The following is a 23729-nucleotide window of genomic DNA, read 5'->3' as shown; positions in this document are numbered from 1 at the left end:
TACTCTACAAACCGGGTCTAGGTACCCTTGCCCCTGGAGGGGGGAACTGCACCCAGACCCAGGTGGTGTTACCCTTTTCCCTGCGGTGGGGAGAGGCAGACCACCCCGACTCCGCAGCAGCAGGGAGGCCCCACACCCCAGACCGCAGTCGGACGGCCAACTCCTCCTACTAGCCCTCCCGCTCCAGCAGGCCGCAGAGAATGGGGGTGGGAGAAGACTCCAAACCTCCCTCCACCCGCTCATTGTAGTGTTGATGCATGTGTGTTCTAAGGTGCAATTAAAACCCAGGAGGGCATGGAGCGCATAGTCCCTCCTGCTAGCCCTCAATGACTAAGTGTATTTAACATTGAGAGGTGGGCAACGACGTCAGGGGTGAGGTGTACACCCTGATGGTGATTTGGACTCCGTGATTGTGCCCACCCCCAAGATCCTATATGTATGTGTAATGAGAGTGTGAATAATGTGAATGTCTAAGTTGTGGGATAAAATTGAGGCAGAGGCAGCCAGAAGGGGACGGGGGGGGGGGGGGGGGTAGCCTCCTCTGCACCCTGGTGACATACCCCCACTCCAAGGCCCTGCATGTGTGGGTGGTTGTGGTGGAGCGGGAAGAGGGAGGCAGCTGGAGATGGGGAGGGAAGGAAGGGAGGGGCAGGTAACCCCTCCCTGGGGTTACCTGCATTGTTAAACAAAAAGAACAAGGAGAGGGGGTTTATCTTCACATACAGCGCAGGAATATATTAATCAGTATTGTAGTTGTGTCAAAATCTACATAGATGCATCAAAGAATACAGCCAACCAAAGCGGGATAGCATTTATTGTTCCTGAATTTAATATCAAAGTAGGGAAAAGGATCAGTGACGATTTATCAGTGTGCACAGGAGAAATGGTTTCATTATTGTTAGCAGTCCAGTGGACTGAAGAAACAAAACCACTAAGTTCTGTGATATGTTCAGACTCGAGCTCATCACCGGCCGGTCTGCAAGACAGTCACTCAGAATGCAGACTGACATTCTGATAGAGATCCAGCAAACATTACTCAGAATAATTATGATGGGGCTTGTGGTCACATTCTTATGGTTACCAGCACATCATGAAGTTAAAGGAAATGAAACGGCAAATAGGACAGCAAAAGAAGCAACAAGGAGACCGATGGTAGGTGTGGATATTAGTGTTAGTGGGACGGAGATCAAGAGTAGAATGGGATACAAAATGAAGGAAAGGTGGCAAAAGCAAGCGGAGGAAGAGAGGAAAGGGCGATGGTTTTACAAAGTCCAATTTTTTGTCATTTCGGTCCACACTCCACACCAGCTGGTGGCGGTAGTGCACCATTTTGCTGTTTGCCAACTGCCAATAAACCCTATAAAGAAGAAGAAGGAGGACGCGAGTTAACTTATGGAGGCAAAAGCGAACCCTGGTAGCTAACGTCCTACAGTCACCCAAGGCAACTTTAACCCGCTGTGGCGCTCAGCTGCATGGAGAACAAAGCGCCTGAGCTGCTTAACGCGGTTCCTCCTTACGGACACATGATCTGCAGCGACAAATGGAGAAATTCGTCCTTCATTCAGGGTTTGAAAGGTAAATAAGCACCACGAACCCGGAGTAATAAATATTCACCAAAAATCAGACGAGAACCCGCCTTTAACGTTTTATTATAAAAGTACTGACTTTTAATACTTTTAAGGTTGTGTTTATGGGGGGAGTTCTGCATGAAACGCAAAACGCGTGTAGATGTGAAGCCTTATTTTATAGTTCCTGAATTATTTATACTGTGTTAAGTATAGTTTATTTTCAATAGAACATGTTTTTTGATGCCAGAGTTTAATGTTAATGTTCAAATATGATGATAATAATATTTTCAAACAAATTCATGCTCTCAGAATTTATTATTAAACTTCAGCTACACTTTTTAAATGATATATTCATAAAACTCATAGTATCAGATATTTGGCCTAAAATTGAATGACATAGCTTACGTAGCTCTGTAAATATAGCTATTTGATTTCATCACAAAAATCTGTATTTTATGAGCAATAACAGCAGAGGGCTGCAACTTGGCAGTTTTTCTCTTATTAAGATGTGAATCAGTGAGGTGGTCAGACTGGAAGCATTTGGTGAGTTGACATAAAGTACGGTGCTTTAAAAGCGTTGTGTCGATGTGCAGAACCCAGCAGCATGAACAGCTCGATTTCCCTGTGTTTAAACTGTCCAACAACACTCCTGAGGTTCAGTACGGTGAAATACCTCAGTCACTTTATTACTGATCAAATGAATGATGACGACACATACAGACAGCGGTGTGAGTTCTGTGTGCAGACAGCTTCTCTTCAGTTTCAGTTAAAGCGGCTTTAATTGCACACCGTTATATACTGCCCCCTTGTGGTCGTCTGACGCGCAACGTAGAATGCAGAAGCCGCTTGTTGCATGTAATGATGCAGTGAGGGGGCAGTGTCAGTCAGATGTTTGTAGCTGTGGGTGTTTGGACTTTTAAAGCACTTTTAAGAAATGTAATGTTTGCTTTTAGAGAAGGACTGGATGGCTCTAGTAACAGTATGCTTTTAGCACCCACAGATCCACACACAGTGAGTGCTTCCCGCTCTGGCTAAAGTGTTTGTGTATTTAGTGCAATGAATTTGCATCTGCTGCAGGTGGAGGTGTGAAAATCATCTTTGAGACGGAGCTCGGAGTGGCAGATTTCCTCCTGCCCAACAAAAGCAGTGTCCTCTACGTCTCTGAGTGTGACATCATCGCAGGAAGCAGCTACAAGAGGAAGGTGGTTCGCTACAGGAACGTAAGTTTGATGTGGAACCTGGAAGCTTCTCGATGATGTTCAGGTTGATATTGGAGGCGCTCCTCGTGTTTGTTTTCAGGCTGGGAGCAGCTTCCAGGAGCTGGTGTTGGTGGAGAAGACCAGACTCAGCGAGCAGTACTTCCCCGCTGTGCAGAAGTTTGTGGTGTTTGACCTCGGCCTGTCTCTGCTGCCCATCAGCGGGCAGGCCGACGCCTCACAGCTCATCGCTCAGATGGTAAGATTTCCAGAATGTGTTGATTTTTAGTCCTTAACTCTGGGTTACGGTACATAAAATCATTTTGCGTTGTTTTTCTCTATGATGTCACATTTTGTAAGTGTGTCATAAAAATATTAAACCCTGCGTAACAAAAAGGATTCAAACCAATCAGAACAAAAGACCAATCAAAGCTGGCCTTCTTGTTGAATTTGAGGCTTGTTCTTGTTGTCTCCAGGTTCACGGGGAGGGTCGGGAGAACCCCTTCAGGAGGAAGAGCTCGTCCCGCCTGCTGGACCCTCTGGTCCTGGCTCTGGTCCAGCAGATCCCCGGGGTGGGCAAGGTCAAAGCTCTGGTGCTGTTGCGGCACTTCTCCAGCATCCAGCAGCTCTGCAACGCCTCCCCCGGCGAGCTGGAGCCCATCGTGGGCCAGGCTGGCGCTCAGCAGATCCATAGCTTCTTCCACAAACACACTGCCGGGACCTGAACAGCTCAGTTCAGATTACAGTGGCCAAAATCCAGCCTTGAGACTGAAGTTCCTGCAGCATCGATTCACACTGAGAGACAACAGTCCTGGTTCCCAGAGCTGAGATGTCTGCACGAGGAGGCTGAAGAAAATGTTTTTACTCTGGCTTGCAGTTGCTGGTTAGGTTGAAGCAATAAAACCTGCACGGTTAAAATGAGGTAAAGGTTGGCGTTTGGGGGAGAATAACCCCGTCGCAGCAGGAATCCTGATCCATCTCACTAATAGGAAAAAAACCGTAGTTTAAATTGACGAGTAAATCAGGATTATTTGACACCCCAGGAATGAGAACAGTCACTGGACGATCAGGGCCATCGCTCCTGATCAGAGCCGGGTGACCATGACCTGCACAGCAAACGGCACTTTTCACAGTGGTGCCTCAGGTCAGGCACGCTCCTCATCTTCATCGACATTCACGGTGTTTGCATCCTGAGATGTGTGAGAGCGAAGGCTTCCTGCAAACTGCCTGACGTGTGTCGCTCTAAACCAGGCGCCAGGCTGATGCAAGAATTACTCGCACATTTGTGTCTCTGAGACGACGGTTTGCAGCGCAGCCTTCAGCGTGAGCAGGAAGCGTTGGAGGCAGCGTTAACCTAACATGTTGCCCAGTGTGTTCCCAACTGTCACTGGCCACAGAGCTGAGCCTGAGCTAATTCCACGACTCGGTTCATGTGCCGATTTTTACTCTGCATTATTTATTTTGACCTGAATGATGGTTCAGTTTTAAAGGACGGACTCGGACATCAGTTTGCCTCCTGAGCAGAGAAAAGTTTCCAGATTTTGAATGCATGCAAAACTGTTTTCTACGACTGTGAAATAAAAATAAAAACAAAGTTTCGCATTTTTTCTTTTTATTGCTTTAAAAATACCTGAAAGTATTATTCTGATGAAATGAGCTGCAGGTTATTCCTGTGTGACCGACTCATTTCAGTCGGAGGATACTAACACATGCACAGACTGCATATGTTGGGGTGTGTGTTACACTTTGAAATTTGGCACACTCGACTACATTAATATCTGTAACTTTATATTACCTCATCTTTCTTCTATATATTTTCAAATGAGCTAATGACAATACTTTTGAAAATATGAAATGTCTTTAAATCCTTACAGAATTGGGGAGTTTCTTTCCGTCACTTAGACTAAAAGCAGACTCTGGTCCTTAAACGTCTTGCACTAATCCCTTTCGGCAGGACCGGGAGAAGGTGAGAGTGCTCGGGCCGTTTTCCTCTCGGTGTCCTTGAACGCCTCTTGGTGAGTCCTGGGTATTTAACATTCTACCCTGGACAGCGGCAGGTTGTTGCGCAAGCGCAGCCCATTCAGTCTGCATGAATGCGGAGTGAGGAGAGGACAGGAGCACTGGGAGTACTGGGACTGGGAGGATCGGACCGGACCCGGGTAGGCGGACATGGATGGACAGAACAGCGGCAGCATCTGCTCCCGGCCGCACGGCACCGGGACGCACGGCAGGAAGGAGGAGAAGAAGATCCCCGACAGAGTGACTCTGAAGAAGGAGATCGGGCTGCTGAGCGCCTGCACCATCATCATAGGTGAGGCTGAAAAACAAGGAGATTCCTTCTTCTTTTGATTTAGTGCAGCAGAACTTTACATGAAACTCGTTCTTTATCAGAGCTGTGCTGAAACGGACCAGCTCCTCTGTGGCTGATTATAAGCTGAAAGCTGCACAGGAAACTCACAGCTTGTGGGGGTAGAAAAATGAGGGAGTCCATATTTGTTGTGGGTTCACATCAAATTGAGTTGTAGTGCTTACGTGGCTGAAATACATGAAGTCCAGGAGCAGGCTGTGGTGAAGCAGAAGATCATTGTCTGCTGGAGCAGAAGGAGAAGCTGGGAGCTTTAAAGAGGAGCATCATCCAGGGTGGATGGAGGGGGGAGGCCTGCAGGAGCTCAAGTCTGACTTAAAACTACTGTCAGCTTCAAACAGGCTCTTGTTGTTCCTCCGTTTGATGCTGGGCATGTTTGCAGTGAGCCAATCAGCACCCAAACTGCTTGTGGTGCACAAAAAAGAGTTTATCTAAGCTAAATGAGTACTTTTTAAAAAATATATAAACTGTGTTTTTCTGCTTGGCACACAGACACAAGGAGGAACTTTTATATTGTACTGAGCCTCATACATGGCTGTAGGTTTCCTTCAGCACTGGCGGACAGAATCCTTCAGGGACTGAGCCTGGTGCTGAAGTGCCAAAAAGTGCAGTTCCTCTAATGTCCACTTGAGGCAGATACTCTCATGTTAAACTGTCCAGCTTTACACGCAGAGAAATAAACTTGTTTACAGCCTGAAGTTTCTGTACAAAGGTTTTATCCACAGAATGTTGGACACAGCCAAGAAGTGGATGCTGCGCACTATGGTGGCCTCAAGATCATTGACGGTGTGCTGTGATGATGAGAGCGTAGTCTGAAAGCAAAGCTGTCGATCTGCATTCTTACCTACGTCTACACTCACAAACTCTGAGTGGGGACTGTGAGAATGACATCACAGATACGAGCAATGGAAATGAGCCTCCTCTCCAGGGTTTCTGGGCTCTCCTTTAGGGACGAAGAGCGAGGAACTGCCCACGCTGAAAGAAACCAGTTGTGGTGGTTCCAGGGGCGTAATTTCCAGGGGGTTAGGAGGGTTATGGCCCCCTCAATAATCAGACCTGGAGGCCTCCTGGTGAGGTGCTTCTGAAACGAGTTCCAGAGCAGACCCAGGCCTCTCTGGAGAGTCTCTTGGCTGCAAACATGTTTATTTCTGCACTGTAAAAAAAAAAAAAAGTAATATAAAAGTATTTTACAGTGTGCTTTTAATGATATTTTAGAATATCATTAAATCTACATAAATAAATTGTGATTTTACATGTCAAATGTAAAACAACATAAAATCACTGTAAATGTGAAGTTTTTACATGAGAGTCTGTGGGGACGGACTCACTGCTGGAGCCAGGTTCAAGAGGACCGCCGTGGTGGCTTTAGATAGCACAGAGGAGCAAAACAGTGAAGTGGATCAATGCAGGGAGGAGGCTGTGGTTGGTGTATATGTCGGCAGAACTTTGGACTTTAACACAGGATTTTGTTGTTTTTTTCCGTTTTCAAACCAACAGACTGATTTTGTTTTTGTGCATAAACCCAACCATACATACCTGTGCCATATTTTACACTCCCATTAACGTCATTTAGGATGTATGGGGATAAATGACCTTTCTCTTGTGAGGGACAGAAAGTAGGCCCACGGCTTAGCAGCATGGAGTAGCAGGTTTTCCCTAGTAGGTAACGAGGGGCCAGAGCATTAACGGATTTGCTAGTGGAGCTTTGTAGGTGGGGATGATATGTTCCCAGAGGTCAGCGTGAGTTAGAAGTTCTGGACATACTGGAGCTGGAAATCACTAACAGAACTTCATTGTAATAATCGAGGTGGAGACAGAGGCACGGAGGAGAGTCTGCTACAGAATCAATGAGTAATGGCCAAAATCGAAAGGTGTAAAAAAGCTGCTGTGGTGACAGATATGATGAGCGTAGCGTCCAGAACAACACCCAGATTGCAAACCTCGGGGTTCATGTCAATGAGAAGATTTTTAGTCTGCTGGAGTCGGACTCTGGGGCTCACAACCAAGAGCTGTGTTTTATTTCTGTTGAGTTTGAGTAGGTTAGATGACATCCGTGTTTTGATTTCATGCAGACAGTTGCAAGTGATTGTGGGAGGAGCTGAGTGGAGGGTTAGGTACTGAGATAAAGAGGTGTATCATCAGCATAGGAATGTAAGCACAAACTATGGTGGCAGATGATCTGACCAAGGAAGAAAGACAAGAATCAGATCTGGAGTCATTCACAGCCCTGAAAGTCTCCTTTTCTATTTGCTGTCTTACCAGAGTTACTCTAAGTTATCACGATGGGTTATTTTAACCTTGTGGTCTACTAGCAGGCACAAAATGCCTTCTAACAGTATAGCTTAAATAAAATAAAATAGCTCAACAAGGTAAAAACTCCACAAAAGAAGGAGCAGAATTTAATAGAAATGAAATAAATCTTTAACAACTCACCAAGAAAAAACTGTAACAAGGATCTTTATGATGCAGGGAAAGATTTTCCTCATCTGTCCTTGTGGCAGCAGAAACAGATGTTAGAGGAAGTATTCAGATGTATGTCTAGCTGTTCACCACAGTCGTGTGGATGGTCTCTGCATCAGCTGATGGAGGAATCTAAGCAGTGATGGGGGGGAAATTCCCTCATCAAACAATATGGATGCATTAGCTGGAGGTTTAACATCCGAGCAGCAGTAACGTTTTATTTTATATTTTTATATACAACGCCAAATCACAACAACAGTCTCCTCAATGTTCCTTCATGGTCACGTGTCCGGGTTCATGCTGTTATTCCAGTTCCTCAGCTCCTTCTTACCGCTTGGATTAACGTCCCTGTCCACCCAAAACCTCCAAAGGCCTGGTACCCACACTGTGTCTGTGAGGTGTGAGTGCAGCCATGTCTCCATCAAACACATCAAACTACACTCATGATGAGTCTCTCAGTTCACCGAGCTCATCCATGTTATTATCCAAGAAGCTCACATGGTTTCACCTCAGGGTAAAAACACAATGAGTAACTAAAATGTGTTTTATAGGCTTAAACAAGCTGCTGTGATAGGCCGACACTCTGCACACAACGAAACATTTCTGTGGTTTAAAGCAGCTGTCTTTCATTTCTTTTTCACCACAAGTGATCAGTTCAGTTTTCCGGTGTGTAATGAGGATTCCAGCTGTTACGGCCGACCTACAGTGGTTTTATTATCGAGTAAATGGAGTGCTCCAAGGCATTGAACCCAGGCTGCTAACCTGCTGCCTCCGTGGGTGTTGGTGCAGGTCTTGGCTAACTGGACCTCATCCACACTTGGCTTTATGTTTTTTCCCTCCAGAACAAGAGGAAGGTTTTGTGTGCAGAATGCTGAAACACCTTTCCATTCACAGAGAGACGGAGGGAACAAACTGGCTGCTCTGCACGCTGCAGGAAGCTCTGCATCTGAAGTCATGTTTCTGTAGATTAAAACAAACTCAAATCTTTTTTCTTGACCTTTTAATCCCTTCAACGCTGACATGTTTCAGAGAGGAAGCTGCAGGAATGAGCTGCTGCAGAAGGTGAGTCGGTCACTTCCCACCTCTGCAGACTGGAGTGGATAATTTATGTCTGGTTATGTAATGGCTGTGTGTGCCACTTGGCTGCCTTCTGCCACGCTACTGGTAGTGCTGTAGACTGAATGTGTCGGATCTACTGGTACTCCACGCTGCATACTGAGGCTCTGGGCAGGAGGAATTGTTCCCATCCTGAGTTATGGCCTTTATGTCCTTCTCTAACTCACTCTGTTATGGAGCTCTTTGTGTCTTTATGTCCTCTATATAAACTCAGAGGGGACCAGTTTGGACTTTGGAGCAGTAGAAATGTTCAGGATGTTCTCTGACAAAGAAGTCACATGTGAGAAGCACGTGCAAGAAGGATGGTGCTATGTGACCAATAAGAGAACAATCAGGACCTGTGGGGTCTCTACCTCCAGCTTCATTCTTTGCATTGTTTTCTGGGTCTCATTTACTCTTTTTTAGTATTTGGCAGATTTCTGGACTGACAGCAAGCAAAAGCCAAATTCTCCTGAATGTATCTCATAAAGCTTGAAGCTCTTCATCCTTCCTTAGAGCTGATGCTTTGGGCGTCCCCTGCAAAATCAATTCTGACTTCTACCTGACTTGCAGACAGGCACACTAACCCCTGATCCTCATGTTTGTGTCACCAGAATACATGAATACAAATGAATGTACAATGTGTCCCCGGCCCAAAACAACAACAACAACAACAAAAATAAAGATGAAGAGAGAGGAGTTGAGGCGTTTGACAATATGAGACATTATCCATCCATCCATCTTCTGGTTATCAAATTCAGGTGTCCCAGGGCAAGGTGGGAGGGCTCACACACCGGACAGGTCACCCATCTATCACAGGCCTAACAAAACCAGGAAAAAACTAACAAAGTAAACCAGGAAGTAACCAGGAGACTAACATGAAACATGACATGACAAGAAAAAAGGCATGAGAAGTAAGAAAACACAAGGAATGATTAAAAACTAATGGCAACCATAACAGCTCACCAACAAAGCACCCCAAAGTGACACATACCTCATGTGACCTGGGTTATTCAACATACAAGATATTAAAGATCTCGACTCCTGTTAAATGTGTCTGATAGGGAACATCATCGGCTCCGGGATCTTCATCTCTCCTAAGGGTGTCCTGGAGCACTCGGGCTCGGTGGGAGTGGCTTTAGTGGTCTGGGTGCTGGGAGGCTGCATCGCTGCGTTGGGCTCCCTCTGCTATGCTGAACTGGGCGTCACCATTCCCAAATCTGGAGGCGACTACTCCTACGTCACAGAGATATTTGGAGGTCTGACGGGGTGAGTGACCCTTTGTGTGTCCAGTACTCTTCACTGAATTAGGATTAGGATGATGGAAATCTAAATGTCAGGGGCCTGAGACTAACCTGAGACTGCTATAAGTGCTTTTAAGTTCAAATGTGGAAATAACATAAAAGAGAAAAGGAGCAAACTCTTTGCCACAGTACTGTACAATAAAGAAATATGACTTTTTATCAGGGTTAATGCCAGTAAATAACTTTCTTGACCAATGTAGGTCAGTCTACATGGACAGGTAAAGGGTGTTGTTCATGTAAATTTTTCTAGTTACGACACTTCGTTGGAAGGACGCAGACTCATTAACTCGAATGTGTGTAGCAGAAGCGTCTCGTTGTGGTGGATGAAGGTGATGCCATCAGGACGCTGCTGCTGCTGCTCGCTTCACACCTCAAATCAAACTGGAGGATGGCCTAAAGTGGGTCATGATACAGAAAGAGATTTCGCTGCAATAGAAACCCGTTACAGTCCTTCTGTCAAAGACATGACGAACAAAAGGAAACAGTTTGGGCCACAGAGCCCGGTTATTCTGGACTGTCTTACGAGTGCCATGAAGACTCCAGAAGTCTAGAGGTTCTTTAGCTGCACTCACACTGGACGTGGTCTTTTTTATATTCACCAGTGAAATCCACGGCGAGGGCTTTGCCTCGTGTTTTGCTGTCCTGCTGAGTTATGGAGAGTTTCTGAATCTGTGTTTGTCACTGAAGCTCCTTCTCTCTTCCAGATTCCTCCTGTTGTGGAGCGCCGTCCTCATCATGTATCCGACCACGCTGGCCGTCATCGCGCTTACCTTCTCCAGCTACATACTGCAGCCGGTCTTCCCAAACTGCGTTCCACCGTACATGGCGACACGGATGCTGTCTGCCACCTGTCTCCGTGAGTGATAACTTTATCAAACACACTTTGATCAGTGTGAGGCCAGTTCATCAAGTCAGAAGAATTGCTTCATTGTTTTGTCTTCTGTGGAAAACCTATAAGGTCGATCCTTCAGGCCCACAGGAGATGCAGTACGAATCGGGATGTATATAACAGGCAACACCTCGGACGCTGTAGTGATGAAACACATTTCCAACCAAATTCGTTGTCCCAGAAACTTTTTCTAAAAGGTGCCTTTAGACTGTTTGATTCAAATGGCAGATTTTTGTGGCGTATCAGAATATACATTCACCTGCATTAATATTTGTTGTACCTCAACCAAGATCCTTTTGGTACCCATCAACAGGCTTCTGGTATAATTCTTCTTGGAAAAGTCAGTAGAGTTCATGTATATTGTTTGGTTTCCTGTCACAGACTCAACTGTTAAGCTTATATCACAAATTTTCAGCAGCGTTGAGGTCGAGGCTTTGGGAGGCCCATTCCATAAGCTTAATGCTAACTTGGTTTATCCAAATGCAGTGTTTGGGATCATTGTCCTGTTGGAACCCAAGACTGTGTCCAAGTTTCACCCGTCTAGCTGTTGGTTGGAGAAGTTGAAGATTGTGGAGGTAGTCCTCCTTCTTTATTCCATCCACTTTGTCTAATGTACCAGAACCACTGGCAGTGAAACAGCCCAGAGCGTGATGCTGCCACCGCCATGCGTCACAGCTGCAGTGTTCTCAGGGTTGAAAGCCTCACCTTTGCTCCTCCAATCAGCTCCATCTTTGTCTCGTCTGACCATCAAACTTTTCTCCAGACGCCGTTTGGCTCGTCCACGTGGGCAGATTTCAGTTGAGCTCGTTGATTTTGGAGCAGGAGCTTCTTTCTTGGTCCATGGAGATGTGAGACTGGCTTCACTGTGGAAGGGACACTGGTGTTCCAGCAGATTCTAGTCCAATGGCAGGCTATGTTCCTGAACATAACATAATAATGGCCCGGGTAGTTCCTGAACATCCTAACAGTTTCCTGTCATCTGAGGGGGACAGTCTGGGTGTCTCCCAGACCTCAGTGGGGACAGATCTGAGTAACTTGTACTTGTGTGATCTTGGATCCTTGCTCAGAAACGGCTCAGAGAGACTTTCCCAACTTGTGTAAATCTGCAGTTCTGCTTTTCAGATCTTCACTGAGATGGCTGGACTTTCCCATTGTTCCCAGTATTGGTCAATCCAGTGAATGCTGTCAAACAAATCCTTTTTATGCTGCAGAGAGAATCTGTCAGTCGTAATTAACCATGATCCCTAATGAGAAGCTAACAGGCCTCGGCCAAGTTTAAAGACATTGTAGAACCTCCAACATCATTTATCACAAGCTTTCAGCATGTGCACGTAAACATCAAAATCAATTCAGACTTGAGCACCCAGATCCTGTTTTTAAGTTTTTTAAAACTGTCCATGCTGGAAGAAGAACCGTTCAAAGAAATCATTAAAAGCCCAAAATGACTGTGAGGTTCAAGCCTGTGACGAGTGGATGGAAACCTCTGACCTCAGCTGTGTCCCATGATACTGCTGCTCAGCATTCATCTTTAGAAACAGTTGTGCTGATCAGAAACATACTGGTTGCTCTTTTTAACAGAGCTTGAATGTGTTTCCAGATTTGGGGGATTTTGTCTGGAGTGGCCAACGGGAAGAATGAATAAGGCAGAAATTCTGTGTAAAAAAAAGCCTTTAATAAAAAAAATCACATGTTCGGTGTGATGCAGCGTGGAGAATTACGTCATGGAGCTGCAGATTGCGGCTTGCGAGTCTGCCGTGCTGCTCGTTGTGTGCTCATCTTCCCTCTGTGCTCCAGAGAGCAGTGATGCAGCATTACTTGAATGTCGGAGGAGAGTAAAGTGTGTTAAAATGCTTCTAATAAAAAATGCATTGGAATCCTGGAGGAGGAAGAAGAGCAGGACCAGGAGATGAGATGAGCTAAAATCATTTAAACCCTCCGAATCAAAGATTTTCCATGTTTTGTCTGTCAGTGTGTCCATTATTCAGCATCATGTGTGTGGCAGTTTACAGTTTCTATAGAGCGGTTTGGTGCTCAGGGTGTGAATGAACTGAAGAAGCAGCAGCAGAGGGATGTTTGTTTCACATTCTGCTTGAAAGCAAACAGTTTGCACAAAGCTGAGTGTTTATAGCTGCTCTGAAAGGCTACACTCCAAAGCAGAGTCAAAAGTCTGCCTTCATAGAGAGCGACAAAGTGCAGTGAATGGTAGAAATGAGCATAATGGCACACACTTTTGAACAAACCCTCGTCGAAGGCTTTCATGCTGTTAAACTCAGTTGTTCACACATGAAGTGAGCTCTGTGTAAAGAACGAGAAGAAAGACGGCGAGAAAAGTGACCCGGCTGCTTTCTCTGCTCTTCGGCTCTGCAGATTTTCTGCCCTCTCACGGCTGTCCAGCATTTCTGTTACACAGTTCAAATCATGGCAGTTTCATGTATTTATAAACTCTGTATAAAAGTGCATTAAAGTCACACGTGATTGGTTTTGGGAGGTCCAGTCATGAAACCTCAGTGCTGAAATTTTGGTCACCGTGTGTGTTTTATGGAGGTAGAAGTGACAACAGCACAGACGCTCCAGTTAGCTGAGCGAAGTCTGTCTATAGAGAGCAAAACTGTGTTTGTATCAGCTGCAAACATTTGTTTTTCTGCTGTAGTTTGAACTTTGGACATCAGAGGAAGTGCAGCTCTTTTAACACTTGCCAGTTTTTATATACATTTGTACTCCAGCACATAACAACAGGAATCTAATAGATGGCTGTAAACTGTCAGTACAGGGTCATTTCCATGTTACCTGGACCTTTGCAAAGACTGTCTGAATGTCTCAAACAGTTACTGCTTGTCAGCACTGAATTAAGCTGTTAGACACATTAACATGGAGGACATAAGCTAACTCTTTGGTCCCATTCCTTTCACTGTGAAGTTGTCCGTGAGGGGACTGTCTCCTCCTGGGTTTGGACTGATGGCCTTGGCTTGTTAGGTAAATGTGTAAGCTACTACACTATGGAGTGACTGGAAAGGCTGGCTATAAAAACTCTGCAAGTTCACTAATCCAGTGGGGTAAAATAAAAACTCTTAGATCTGAGAAAAAATCTTAAAAGCAGGGTGTGACTCGAAAAATTCAGCTGTTTTTATCAAGAATTGATTCAAAGACAGCGAGTGTCATTAGACGTTTAAGGACAGTCAGTGAGGACAGCCCGAGCAGAGGTCACGACCCCTCGGGCTGCCTAATTGGTTGATGTCTTGTAACTGGCTGCAAATGCCTGATCAATGAGTAAATAATGTCTGAGCTGGAATCTGAAGAGAGACAGCTGGACTCCTGACGCCCTCCTTCACACTCGTTCTTGGAACGGGATCCTGAAACGTGAGCTCGATCCGGCCTCCTCGGAGGGTGGCCGAGGGGCACCCAGACGGTTTTGTTCGCCCTTCGCAACGGAAGTGGTTTGTTTTGTGTGGCTGACAGCCTGCCTTTGTGCCGGAGAGCGAGGCCACCATGAGAGCGAGCAGGGGAAAGCCGCTGACAGTGATAGACGAGGTGAAACAATCACGCCCTCTCTCACTCGGCCTTTTCCCACATTCCTGCCTCCCAGGGTAACCGGCTGCTGCCGCCCACTGCCGGTGAGAGTACCCGCACTGGGACCGCCTGATGGAGACCAGATACTGCTGCTGATCTTATTAAAGGAGCACTCCACCGGCTTTACGTGTTGATCTCAGTCCAGACCAGCAACCTTTGGTCAGTCTCCAGTGATGTCCAGCTCAGTCCCAGTCAGACGGGGACTGGTGATCCAAACCTGTGTTGTCCTCTTACCCAGACAGGTCTTACTCCAGGAGGCCTTTCCTCCTTGCCTTGAGGAAAGGCCATCGCTAGCAGCTTAGAGGTTCCACTCCAGATGTTTCTGTCTGGATTGACTTCCATAGCCTTTTCCTTGACTCTCAAAGAAATCAGAGTTGTCCTTCCCCCCAATCAGGGCTGTCAAACATAAGCCCCGAGGGCCCACCATAGGGCTTTGGGAAATGTGAAGGAGGGCTTAAATTTTAAACTTTTTTCCATCATTATTTTTTAACTCTCAGCCCAGATGTGGCTCCACAGAGCGGTGACCTCCAGCATGCAGCTGTGAACAGGAGCACCTGAGCCCAGAAGGATTGAGCTTAGAGACACGTTACTGCTTATTGGTGGTTCATTTAAAAGTTTCATTAATGTGTGGAGGTTATTTAGCTGTGCAGAAAGAAAATAACAAATCCTAAGCATTCATTTCCTGAGGAGAGCTTTCTGCAGTAATAAACCCCCCTCAGAATCAGCTGATAGTTTTTGATCTTTAATGGAGTCGTGCCAAGTTTGACCTTTAAACTGTAGAGATGTTCTGAGCACTCTCTGTCCTCCCGAGTGTGTCGTTAACGAGGTTCTGTGCTCGCCTCAGTGCTGCTGACCTGGGTGAACTGCTCCAGCGTCCGCATGGCCACCAGGATCCAGGACGTCTTCACGGTGGGGAAGCTGATGGCGTTGGGCCTCATCATTGTAGTTGGTCTGGTCCAGATCTTCAATGGTAAATCTGCCAGCCCTCAACAGATCTGACGCTTTTCCACTTCCTGAGGTAAAGCTAAAAGCTCTGATGTCTCATGTAACCACCAGGAAACTACGAGGCGCTGACGCCTCAGGTGGCCTTCTCTCTGGAGAGGACGCCGTCGGTTGGGCAGATCGCGCTCGCCTTCCTGCAGGCGTCCTTCGCCTTCAGCGGCTGGAACTTCCTCAACTACGTGACAGAGGAGGTGGTCGAACCCAGACGGTGAATATTCACACTTCTCATCACCGTGGTTTTGCTTTCACAAATTATTGGGAACGTTCTGAAGATATGTAAGTGCCCAAACACGAGAACTTCATCCAAATGAAACTTTAAAGGAAACGTCAGACATCAAGGAAAATCAAGGAGACTGGAAAGTGAGAAACTAGCCTGCTTACAGTAACCAGATCACCACCAACTCATCAAAAGGTCCTACTTAGCAAATGAGATTGTTAATGTGCTGCAATTTTTTTTTGTTCTGCAGATTAATCGACAACTGCTGAGACCAAAATATAATCTGAAAACTAATCTTGCACTTTTGTAATCCTCTGTCAATCAAACCAAATGATGTCTAACACTTCCTTTAATGTTTGTTTTTGGCTGCTACAACTTTCTTTTTTCAGCAGAGTGATGCTCCATGATCCTCGTTATTTCTCCGTTTTTATTCACCACGACCGTGTTAAATAAGACGTGGTAACACTTTATAAAAACCGGCTGTGAGGCTTACAGGTTCACGCTTTTCTTTATTTCTTTATTTATTGCTTTCTGTTTGCTAAGACACACAAGAACAACAGAAAAATGACATCTAGTAGGAAAGAATGAGGCTTAAGGTCATTGCTGATGATGACTGAGACCTGACAGGGTTAATAAATGGAAAATTTCTAGTTAATTAACTTTTATGTTCAGTAATAGGTAAATGGATCGGAAACCATACAGCTGGTGTACATTGATGAGTCAGAGGGACTTCTGTTTCCTTTTGTCTGCCCCTCGGCTCTTCACTGTTGGAGTTACTTAAAAAAGTCATGTATTACACACAGGACCGATGCTGAAGGCCTGTGAGGCCGCAGCAGTTTTCATGTAAAATAATTATTTAACTATTTATTATTTTATGATTTTTCCACTGCTTGGAACAGTACTACAGTTTAGTTAACTGTCAGGTTGCCATTTATCACTGATGGTTATTATGACGTGTTACCAAATATGTGAGTAAAATATAAATATATGCAACTTCCTTTAAAGTGGATCCTTTCTGCTCATTTCCATGTTTTCATTCTTGGACTCTGCTAGAGGAGCTTTGCATGAGTCACAGTTCAAAATAATCCTCCTCTGTCTCATACTGGGCTGTGTTGCAGACCCTCAGCTCATCCTCTGTCTGAAACGAGATGTTTAGCTCCTCCCCTTTTAAATCAACTTTCTTCTGATCGGTTGATGGAAAATTGGAAGAGAAGTGGGTGGGGCTCTTTTTGCCTGAGATGATCAAATTAGGGACATGCCCTGTCCGTGACATCATACAGAGCTAGGAGTAAAAAAAAACCTGTGAAGCCTGAGATTCTGTCTCACAGGGACTTCCTGTGCAGACATTGATCTAAAACTTTAATTTCATGCTCTACAGTAAAAGTTTCACAGGTTAGAGTTAAAATATATTAGTGCTTTTTCTTAAATCTGTAAACTTTGTAAAGTATTGTATTATTTAATTAGTTAAGTCTGTTACTGTTAATGTCTTGGAGCAACCACATAATTTCCTTGGGGATAATTAAAGTATTCCGAACATGCACCACAGGGACGTGCCATATATGACGGGAAATAAGCCGAATATTTCCACTTTGAAAGGAGTCTGCTGTCTGGTGGTCAGCTCACTCGTTTCAGTGAGCTGACCACCAGACCTTCCTGCTTGAAAAGCTCATCCCTCAACTTCACATGTGGTTGTAAATGTTTTGGTTTGGACTGTGTCGTTTGTGCATGGTGCGTGGCCTCGGTCAGGAATCTACCTCGTGCCATCTACATCTCCATCCCATTGGTGACCTTTGTGTACACGCTCACCAACATCGCCTACTTCTCCTCCATGTCGCCTGAGGAGCTGCTGTCATCCAATGCTGTGGCTGTAGTGAGTAACATGGAAATCATGGTCTCGATGTCCAACTCTGCTGAAAATGACGTGTTCATGCAACCAAACTGCTTTTTAAATTGTGTTTCGAGGGGAAAGGTAGAAAGGGAGCAGTCATGTGTAACACAAAGACAGACAAAGCCTGCATTTGGAGACATAGCCTGATGAACCAGGTAAAGTTAACCACTATTAAAGGGGTAGGCCCTCCCACAGCTAAATTTACACATTTTTCCTCTGACATGTTGTGCTGGTTATGCAGCTGAGTTATATCCCCCAGTGTTGGAGAGAGCACCACATACTAAATACCCTATAAAATACATTAACATTTAGGATTGACAAAGTAGTCAAATATGCACACACAGACTGAAAACCCTCCCACAACACATTGTAAAACCTTTACACGTATACATGCAATCAGTAACCAATCAGTGTTAAGCTTTGGTTATGGAGAGGACTCAAAGTCAAGAAAATAAAACTCAACAAAAAGTGTCTTCATATCCCAACGTTCTGATGAAAAAGAAAGTTTGGTTGATTCTGACTAAATCAGACTCATGGGTACCTGTCCCGTTGTTCCAGTGTGCTTAAAAGTGAGGCAATCTATTTCAGCTTAGCTCAGCCAATCAGAGTCTGCGGGAACAGATTAAAAGAACACCGCTGTGGTCTGAGCGTGTTGGTCAATCTTTCTGTTGTTCTGCTCTCCAGACGTTTGGTGAGAAGCTGCTGGGAATGTTCTCCGTCATCATGCCGATCTCTGTGGCTCTGTCTACCTTTGGAGGAATCAACGGCTACCTGTTCACGTCTTCCAGGTGAGCCGGACTTCCTGTTTTTCTGTGGTTTTGAATAATGAAGCAGCTGCTAAGTTCGGGCTGGTTTTCCTATCAACAGGTTGTGCTTCTCGGGAGCTAGAGAAGGTCACCTCCCCAGCCTGCTGGCCATGATCCACTATAAGAAATGTACGCCCATCCCCGCCCTGCTCGTCTGCGTATGTACACATTGATATTACAGAAGTCTCAGTTTCAGTGCTTTCTACACATAAACAGTATTTTAATTGTTTTTAACTGCACAGTGCTGTTTTTAAGTATTTTTATAAAATTTCTCCCTAACTCTGTGAGCTTTAAGTCCCATTACCTCTAACCCTGAACCCAGCGCTATCAGCGTATCAGATTTGTAGCTTTTAAAAAATCAAACAAAGTCAAAAAGTGTTTGCATATTTAAAAAAATAATTATTTTCTTTTCCTCCAGAACCTACAGCTACGGTTAAATAGATTTTCACAAACAGATGTGTCAGTCTGCAGGAGAGTGACCAATTTGGGACCAAAGGTTTTTAAAACCTTTTTTTTTTAATTTAAACAAACTGCTTGTGTGGACTCCCTTCTTTAACCAGTTTGGGGGTTTGTCCGGGACAAAAGGAGCTGAATTGGGGAGGCACAGTGTTGTGATAAAACTTGGCAACTTGGCATGGTTTCTAAAACAAGTGTCCATAGATGGCAAGAGAACCTGTTACAATAGCTAAACAAAGGTAAACAAAAAGAAAACGATCAAATTTTTCTTATTATTTTTCTGATTTTTTGTTTTTCTTATAACTCTCAGAATAAAGCCACATCCTGGTTTAAGCGGACATACAGCAAATATAGACTTAAAATGTTAAAGTTGGTCACCAGATTGACTTTGCTGGGTGTTACCAAAGTGGCCCGTCCAACCAAAGTCTGCATGTGGGAAAAACTTTCAAAAACTCTTCTTCAGTCATGTTCACGCAGTCACGTCTAACCTTGTGTTACAGTGCACAGCCACCATCATCATACTCTGCATTGGAGAGACACACAATCTGATCAACTACGTCTCCTTCATCAACTACCTGTCATACGGTGTTACCATCGCAGGCCTGCTGTACTACCGCTGGAAGAAACCCAACTTGTACCGACCCATCAAGGTGAACCCAGCAGGCTTCTACCATCTGTTACCTGTTAACTGTTCATATCTGCAACTCGTCAGGTTTCACTGACTTCCCATCATGTACTTGCTGTCTTCTACAGGTGAACCTGCTGGTTCCTGTGTGCTACTTGATGTTCTGGGCAGTGCTGCTGGGATTCAGTCTTTACTCTGAGCCAGTGGTTTGCGGTGTTGGACTAGTCATCATGCTTACGGGTGTACCTGTCTACTTCCTGGGTGTGCATTGGAAAGAGAAACCAAAGTGTATCTATAACTTCATTGGTGAGTTTCTAAAGAAATTACTTTGTAGGGTTTAATTTGACTTGTTTTAATACAACTTGTGATTTTATCTTTCTGCAGAGAGGGCGACACATGTGGGCCAGAGGTTGTGTTTTGTGGTCTTTCCTCAGCTCGACCCCATCGAGCTCGCCAGTCCTCCAGAGTGGACTGACCGCTCATCAGGCAGGGGAAGCGTGTCTGTCAATTCTTAAAACTCTTATCTGGAAACAAAAAGATCTTCTGGTTTTGTTTTTTTTATCCTGTTTTTACTGATCATCAAACAAGTCCAGACCCTGTTCCAGTCATGGGAGCTCTGTCTGATTTTTGAACCTTTGAGACTCTGATTTTTGTTTTTCTAAAGTTGAGTGGAATGCCCGCTGTTCTGTGTGGGCTGCGTACAGTTTTTTCTCTCCATCTACTTTTATACTAAGTCTTCAAGTACACCATCCTAATGCCAACAGTTTCACGCCGTGGACGGACTTTTTATTTCCACTTTGGAACCATCTGTTCCTCCTTTGGTAACACGACAGAACAGTGTCTCTCTCTGAATGTTGCTGGTATTTTATTGTGCCTTCAGGTCTTTTCACACCAAGTTTTTCCTACAGTTGGAAAACTGCAAAAAAAACTTGCACATTGTTTGTTAAAGTCACTAAAAACAGCCAACTCCTTTCTCATTTTCAGATCCATCCATGCCACCAGTGTGTCATGGGGCTCTTTTAAGATGCACCAATAAAGAAGTGATACTGGAACAGCAGGCTAGATGCTTTAGATTTGGCTAGATTTAGAACCTAGGCTGAAGTCAAAGATAGCTGTTGTGATAAATTTTGTTTTTTTTGTCTGTCTTCTTGGATATTTGCCCCATTCGTTTTCATTTGCCTGAGCAAAATTTTTCTTCAGACCAATCTACTATCTGCTGATTAGTTCCCATGCATTAAAAATGAAGATTTTACATGTTTAAATGGGGAAAATGATCCACATTTGGAGGCAGGAGGCGTTGGCATTAATCATTTCGCTGCTCACAGTTTGAGTCCTGGGAGAGATTTTTTTTTCCTTGCTGCTCTAGTAAAGTGGACTGATTCTGCTTTTCCTTATTTGTAGTCATACATCTGCTGTGCTGGAAGTTCATATGAAATATGGGAAATTTGGGAATGGCACACACATGGCTCTGTATGATGTCAGCAAGCACAGATATTCCTAATGTGGCCTGATTAGACCTAAACTTCACCCACTTTCTGTTCAAACCTTCTATTTGGGGCAGCCAATCAGAAAAAAGTTACTGTCTTGTTTCAGACAGTGAACGAAATGTGGGGCTTCACCAAGGCCGAGCATAAAATAAAGGATTATTTTCCTCTAGAAGAGTCCTTGAATGTAAATATGGAGCTGCAACATTAATAATAACACCTTGTCGTTGTCCCAAGGAGTCACCACAGCAGATGGAGCTGCATATTTCCATTTGGTGAAACTGCAGCCCCCCCCCCATTTAATCCAGGTTTGGGATTGGTATAATCTTAACCCTGTAGGTTTGTAGCTCCTCCTCCTGGTCTTGAACCAGGGAGCTTGTGTGTGTAAGACAAACGTTAAACCACCACATCAGCCCCCAAACTGTTACGTGTTAATCAGAATGAGTTACAGATTTTACTTTTTAAATAAATAGAAAAGTAACGTTAGGAAAGGATGACATTACAGACTGTGTGCAAGACGTCAGAGCAGGTGTTTGGTGAAAATTTCCGACTTGGTGTGAAAAGCTCTTTATTTGGTGAAATGTGTATAAAATGTGGTGTATTAACTGATTCACTGTTAGAGATTTTAATATATTTGTGAGTGCCTTTTTGCTTTGTTTGTTGCATAGATTGTCTGAGAATTACTTTGGTGTCCTGTTGACTGTTTCTGTGTCACTATAAAAAGAAACCTGCTGTAAATAAACCAGACGGAGCACAAAGCACTGGCACATCCAAAAGACCGAGGGCAAACTCAAGCTTAAAAAATGTTGCTAACAAACTAGTTGTGCTCACGTTACCTGCTGCTCTCATGGATGGATCACATGATGCTGTGACCGTGAGTGCATTCAGACATAGGATTTGTGTAATCCACAGCAGTCTAACACGCTGTGGCACTTTATGTTGTGCATGTAAAGTGTTGCTAATGCAGGATGTTACTGAGACAGAATTGGCCCTTCTTGCAGTCACATCTGCTGGTCAGGTTGGAGCTGTACTGTTAGCAAAGCTTCTCACCTTTGCTAACAGTACAAAACCATCTTTCTTCAATTTCCTGCTCTGTGCAGTTTCTGATTATGCAACGTGTTATTCTGAGAAACTGTGAACAAGACCCTCTTTCAGTTCTAAGGTTTTCTGGATTAGGACATAAAAAATCATCTGGTCTTTAGCAGGTTCTAAACATATTACACTGTGTCAGCAGCACGAGGCAGCATGCAGAAACGGGCCTCATGCATTCAGCAGCTTCGAGAAGCTCCTTTAGCAGTAATAAGTTGCAGTGATGATTTCCTGTGTGACTTATCAGTCTCTCACATCACTGTGGAGGAGTTTTGGTTTCTTTGCCTCATTGAGGTCTGCAGCATTAAGCTCTTTGAGGACTGGACTTTGAAACGTTGCAGCAGCTCGATGCTTTTCTTCTTCAGCCGTTCTGCTGCTGTGCTTGGATCATCGTCCTGCTGAAGACCCAGTTTGGTCCAAGCTTCAGCTGTGGGACACCCGGCCTCACACTGACTCTAGAATACTTTGGTATACAGAGAAGTTTGTGGTCTAATCAGATCATCATCCCTCCACCACCATGCTGACAGCTGCTATGGGGTGTTCAGTTTTGTAAATTATGGAGAGATATCTCCACCTGTCCAAAGGACATTGCCTTGAGGTTTGTTCGATTTCAGCTTCATAAACCTGAGCCATGCTGTGATGCTGTCCCTGACTCTACTGAAGCCTGTAGAGTCAGAGATGGAGATCTTGATGGGGGGGTTTTCACCTCCAAACCAGCAAACTGCCACAACTTCAGCTTTTATAGAGCTGCTTACACCGGCTGAGGATCATCTACTCAGGTGCATCTGATTAACTCACCTTTTAATTCCTATGGAAGCAGTGAGGATGGACTTTTTCACACACTGCTTCTGTGTTTTGGCCTCATTTGTTCAGTAAATACTGACACAGTGTGATGTGTAATACTGTTCATCTGAAGCTGACCTAATTTTAAAACCTTCTAAGGACCAGCTGAGTTTTTATGATGTCTACCCTAAAATTAAAAGAGAGTGTACTTTCTTTTTATGACTGTGTGTTTTTCTGTGTTTGCTCTCAAGCAGCTGTGCTGTTGGACAATAACAGTACGAGGAAGCCTTAACATTTCTATGTGCGCCCTTTTATTCATGTGTTTTTTGTTACACCATATAGTATAATCCACTACACTGTGCACTTAATGAGTCATAGTTATCCCAAATGATTTTTAATCCCTCAGGTTATGGCAATTTGCAGTGTAAAGCAGCAGGGATGAGAATTCACACGTCCAAGTCAGAGGCCATGGTTGTTATCCAGACGCAGGGCTGGGCTCTGTGCTGATGAGAAGCTGCAGTATCTTGTGTGCTGTTCTTGAGTAAGAGGAGAGCAAGAGACTGACGCAGCCTCTGCAGTGATGCAGACGCCGTATCGCTCCGTTATGATGAAGAGCCACAACAGATCAATGCAAGTCACAGAGGGACTAGAAATTACAAAATTAATATCATTTTTTATTGAATGAGACTTGAAACTAATGATTAAATCAGGAAGTCATCAGGAGCATGTTTGTTGCAGTCACAGAGAGAGGATGCTGAGGGCGGTTTTACCATAGACCCAACTTCAGATTGGCTATATAATAATAATAATAATAATAATACATTTTATTTAAAAATAGCGCCTTTCAGAGCACCCAAGGACACTGTACAATAAATACACAATAATAAGAGTAACAGATAAAAGTTAAAAGCATGCAGAGGTTTAAACATAAGCTA

General features: G+C 44.4%; 2 protein-coding genes across 2 annotated transcripts; both read left to right on the top strand.

Annotated features, from left to right (window-relative positions):
* The first annotated feature begins 711 nt into the window (after positions 1 to 711).
* faap24 (FA core complex associated protein 24) lies at positions 712 to 4358 on the top strand. Its single transcript, XM_026172434.1, has 4 exons — positions 712 to 1575; positions 2646 to 2788; positions 2868 to 3023; positions 3241 to 4358. The coding sequence occupies exons 1-4, from the start codon at positions 1473 to 1475 to the stop codon at positions 3487 to 3489; spliced, it is 651 nt and encodes a 216-aa protein (XP_026028219.1). The 5' UTR covers positions 712 to 1472; the 3' UTR covers positions 3490 to 4358.
* An 82-nt stretch (positions 4359 to 4440) lies between these two features.
* slc7a10b (solute carrier family 7 member 10b) lies at positions 4441 to 23638 on the top strand. The gene is given in 12 exon segments (XM_026172427.1): positions 4441 to 4931; positions 4933 to 5075; positions 9749 to 9953; positions 10693 to 10844; positions 15289 to 15414; positions 15501 to 15654; positions 17410 to 17533; positions 18236 to 18339; positions 18419 to 18515; positions 19314 to 19463; positions 19567 to 19744; positions 19823 to 23638. Coding segments are annotated over 12 exon segments (1638 nt in total). The 5' UTR covers positions 4441 to 4857; the 3' UTR covers positions 19954 to 23638.
* The last annotated feature ends 91 nt before the right edge of the window (positions 23639 to 23729 follow it).

This window comes from Astatotilapia calliptera, chromosome 7 (genome assembly GCF_900246225.1).
Source record: "Astatotilapia calliptera chromosome 7, fAstCal1.2, whole genome shotgun sequence".
NCBI lineage: Eukaryota > Metazoa > Chordata > Actinopteri > Cichliformes > Cichlidae > Astatotilapia > Astatotilapia calliptera.
The sequence above is the reverse complement of the archived record's forward strand: the minus strand, read 5'-3'. Positions and strand labels throughout refer to the sequence as shown.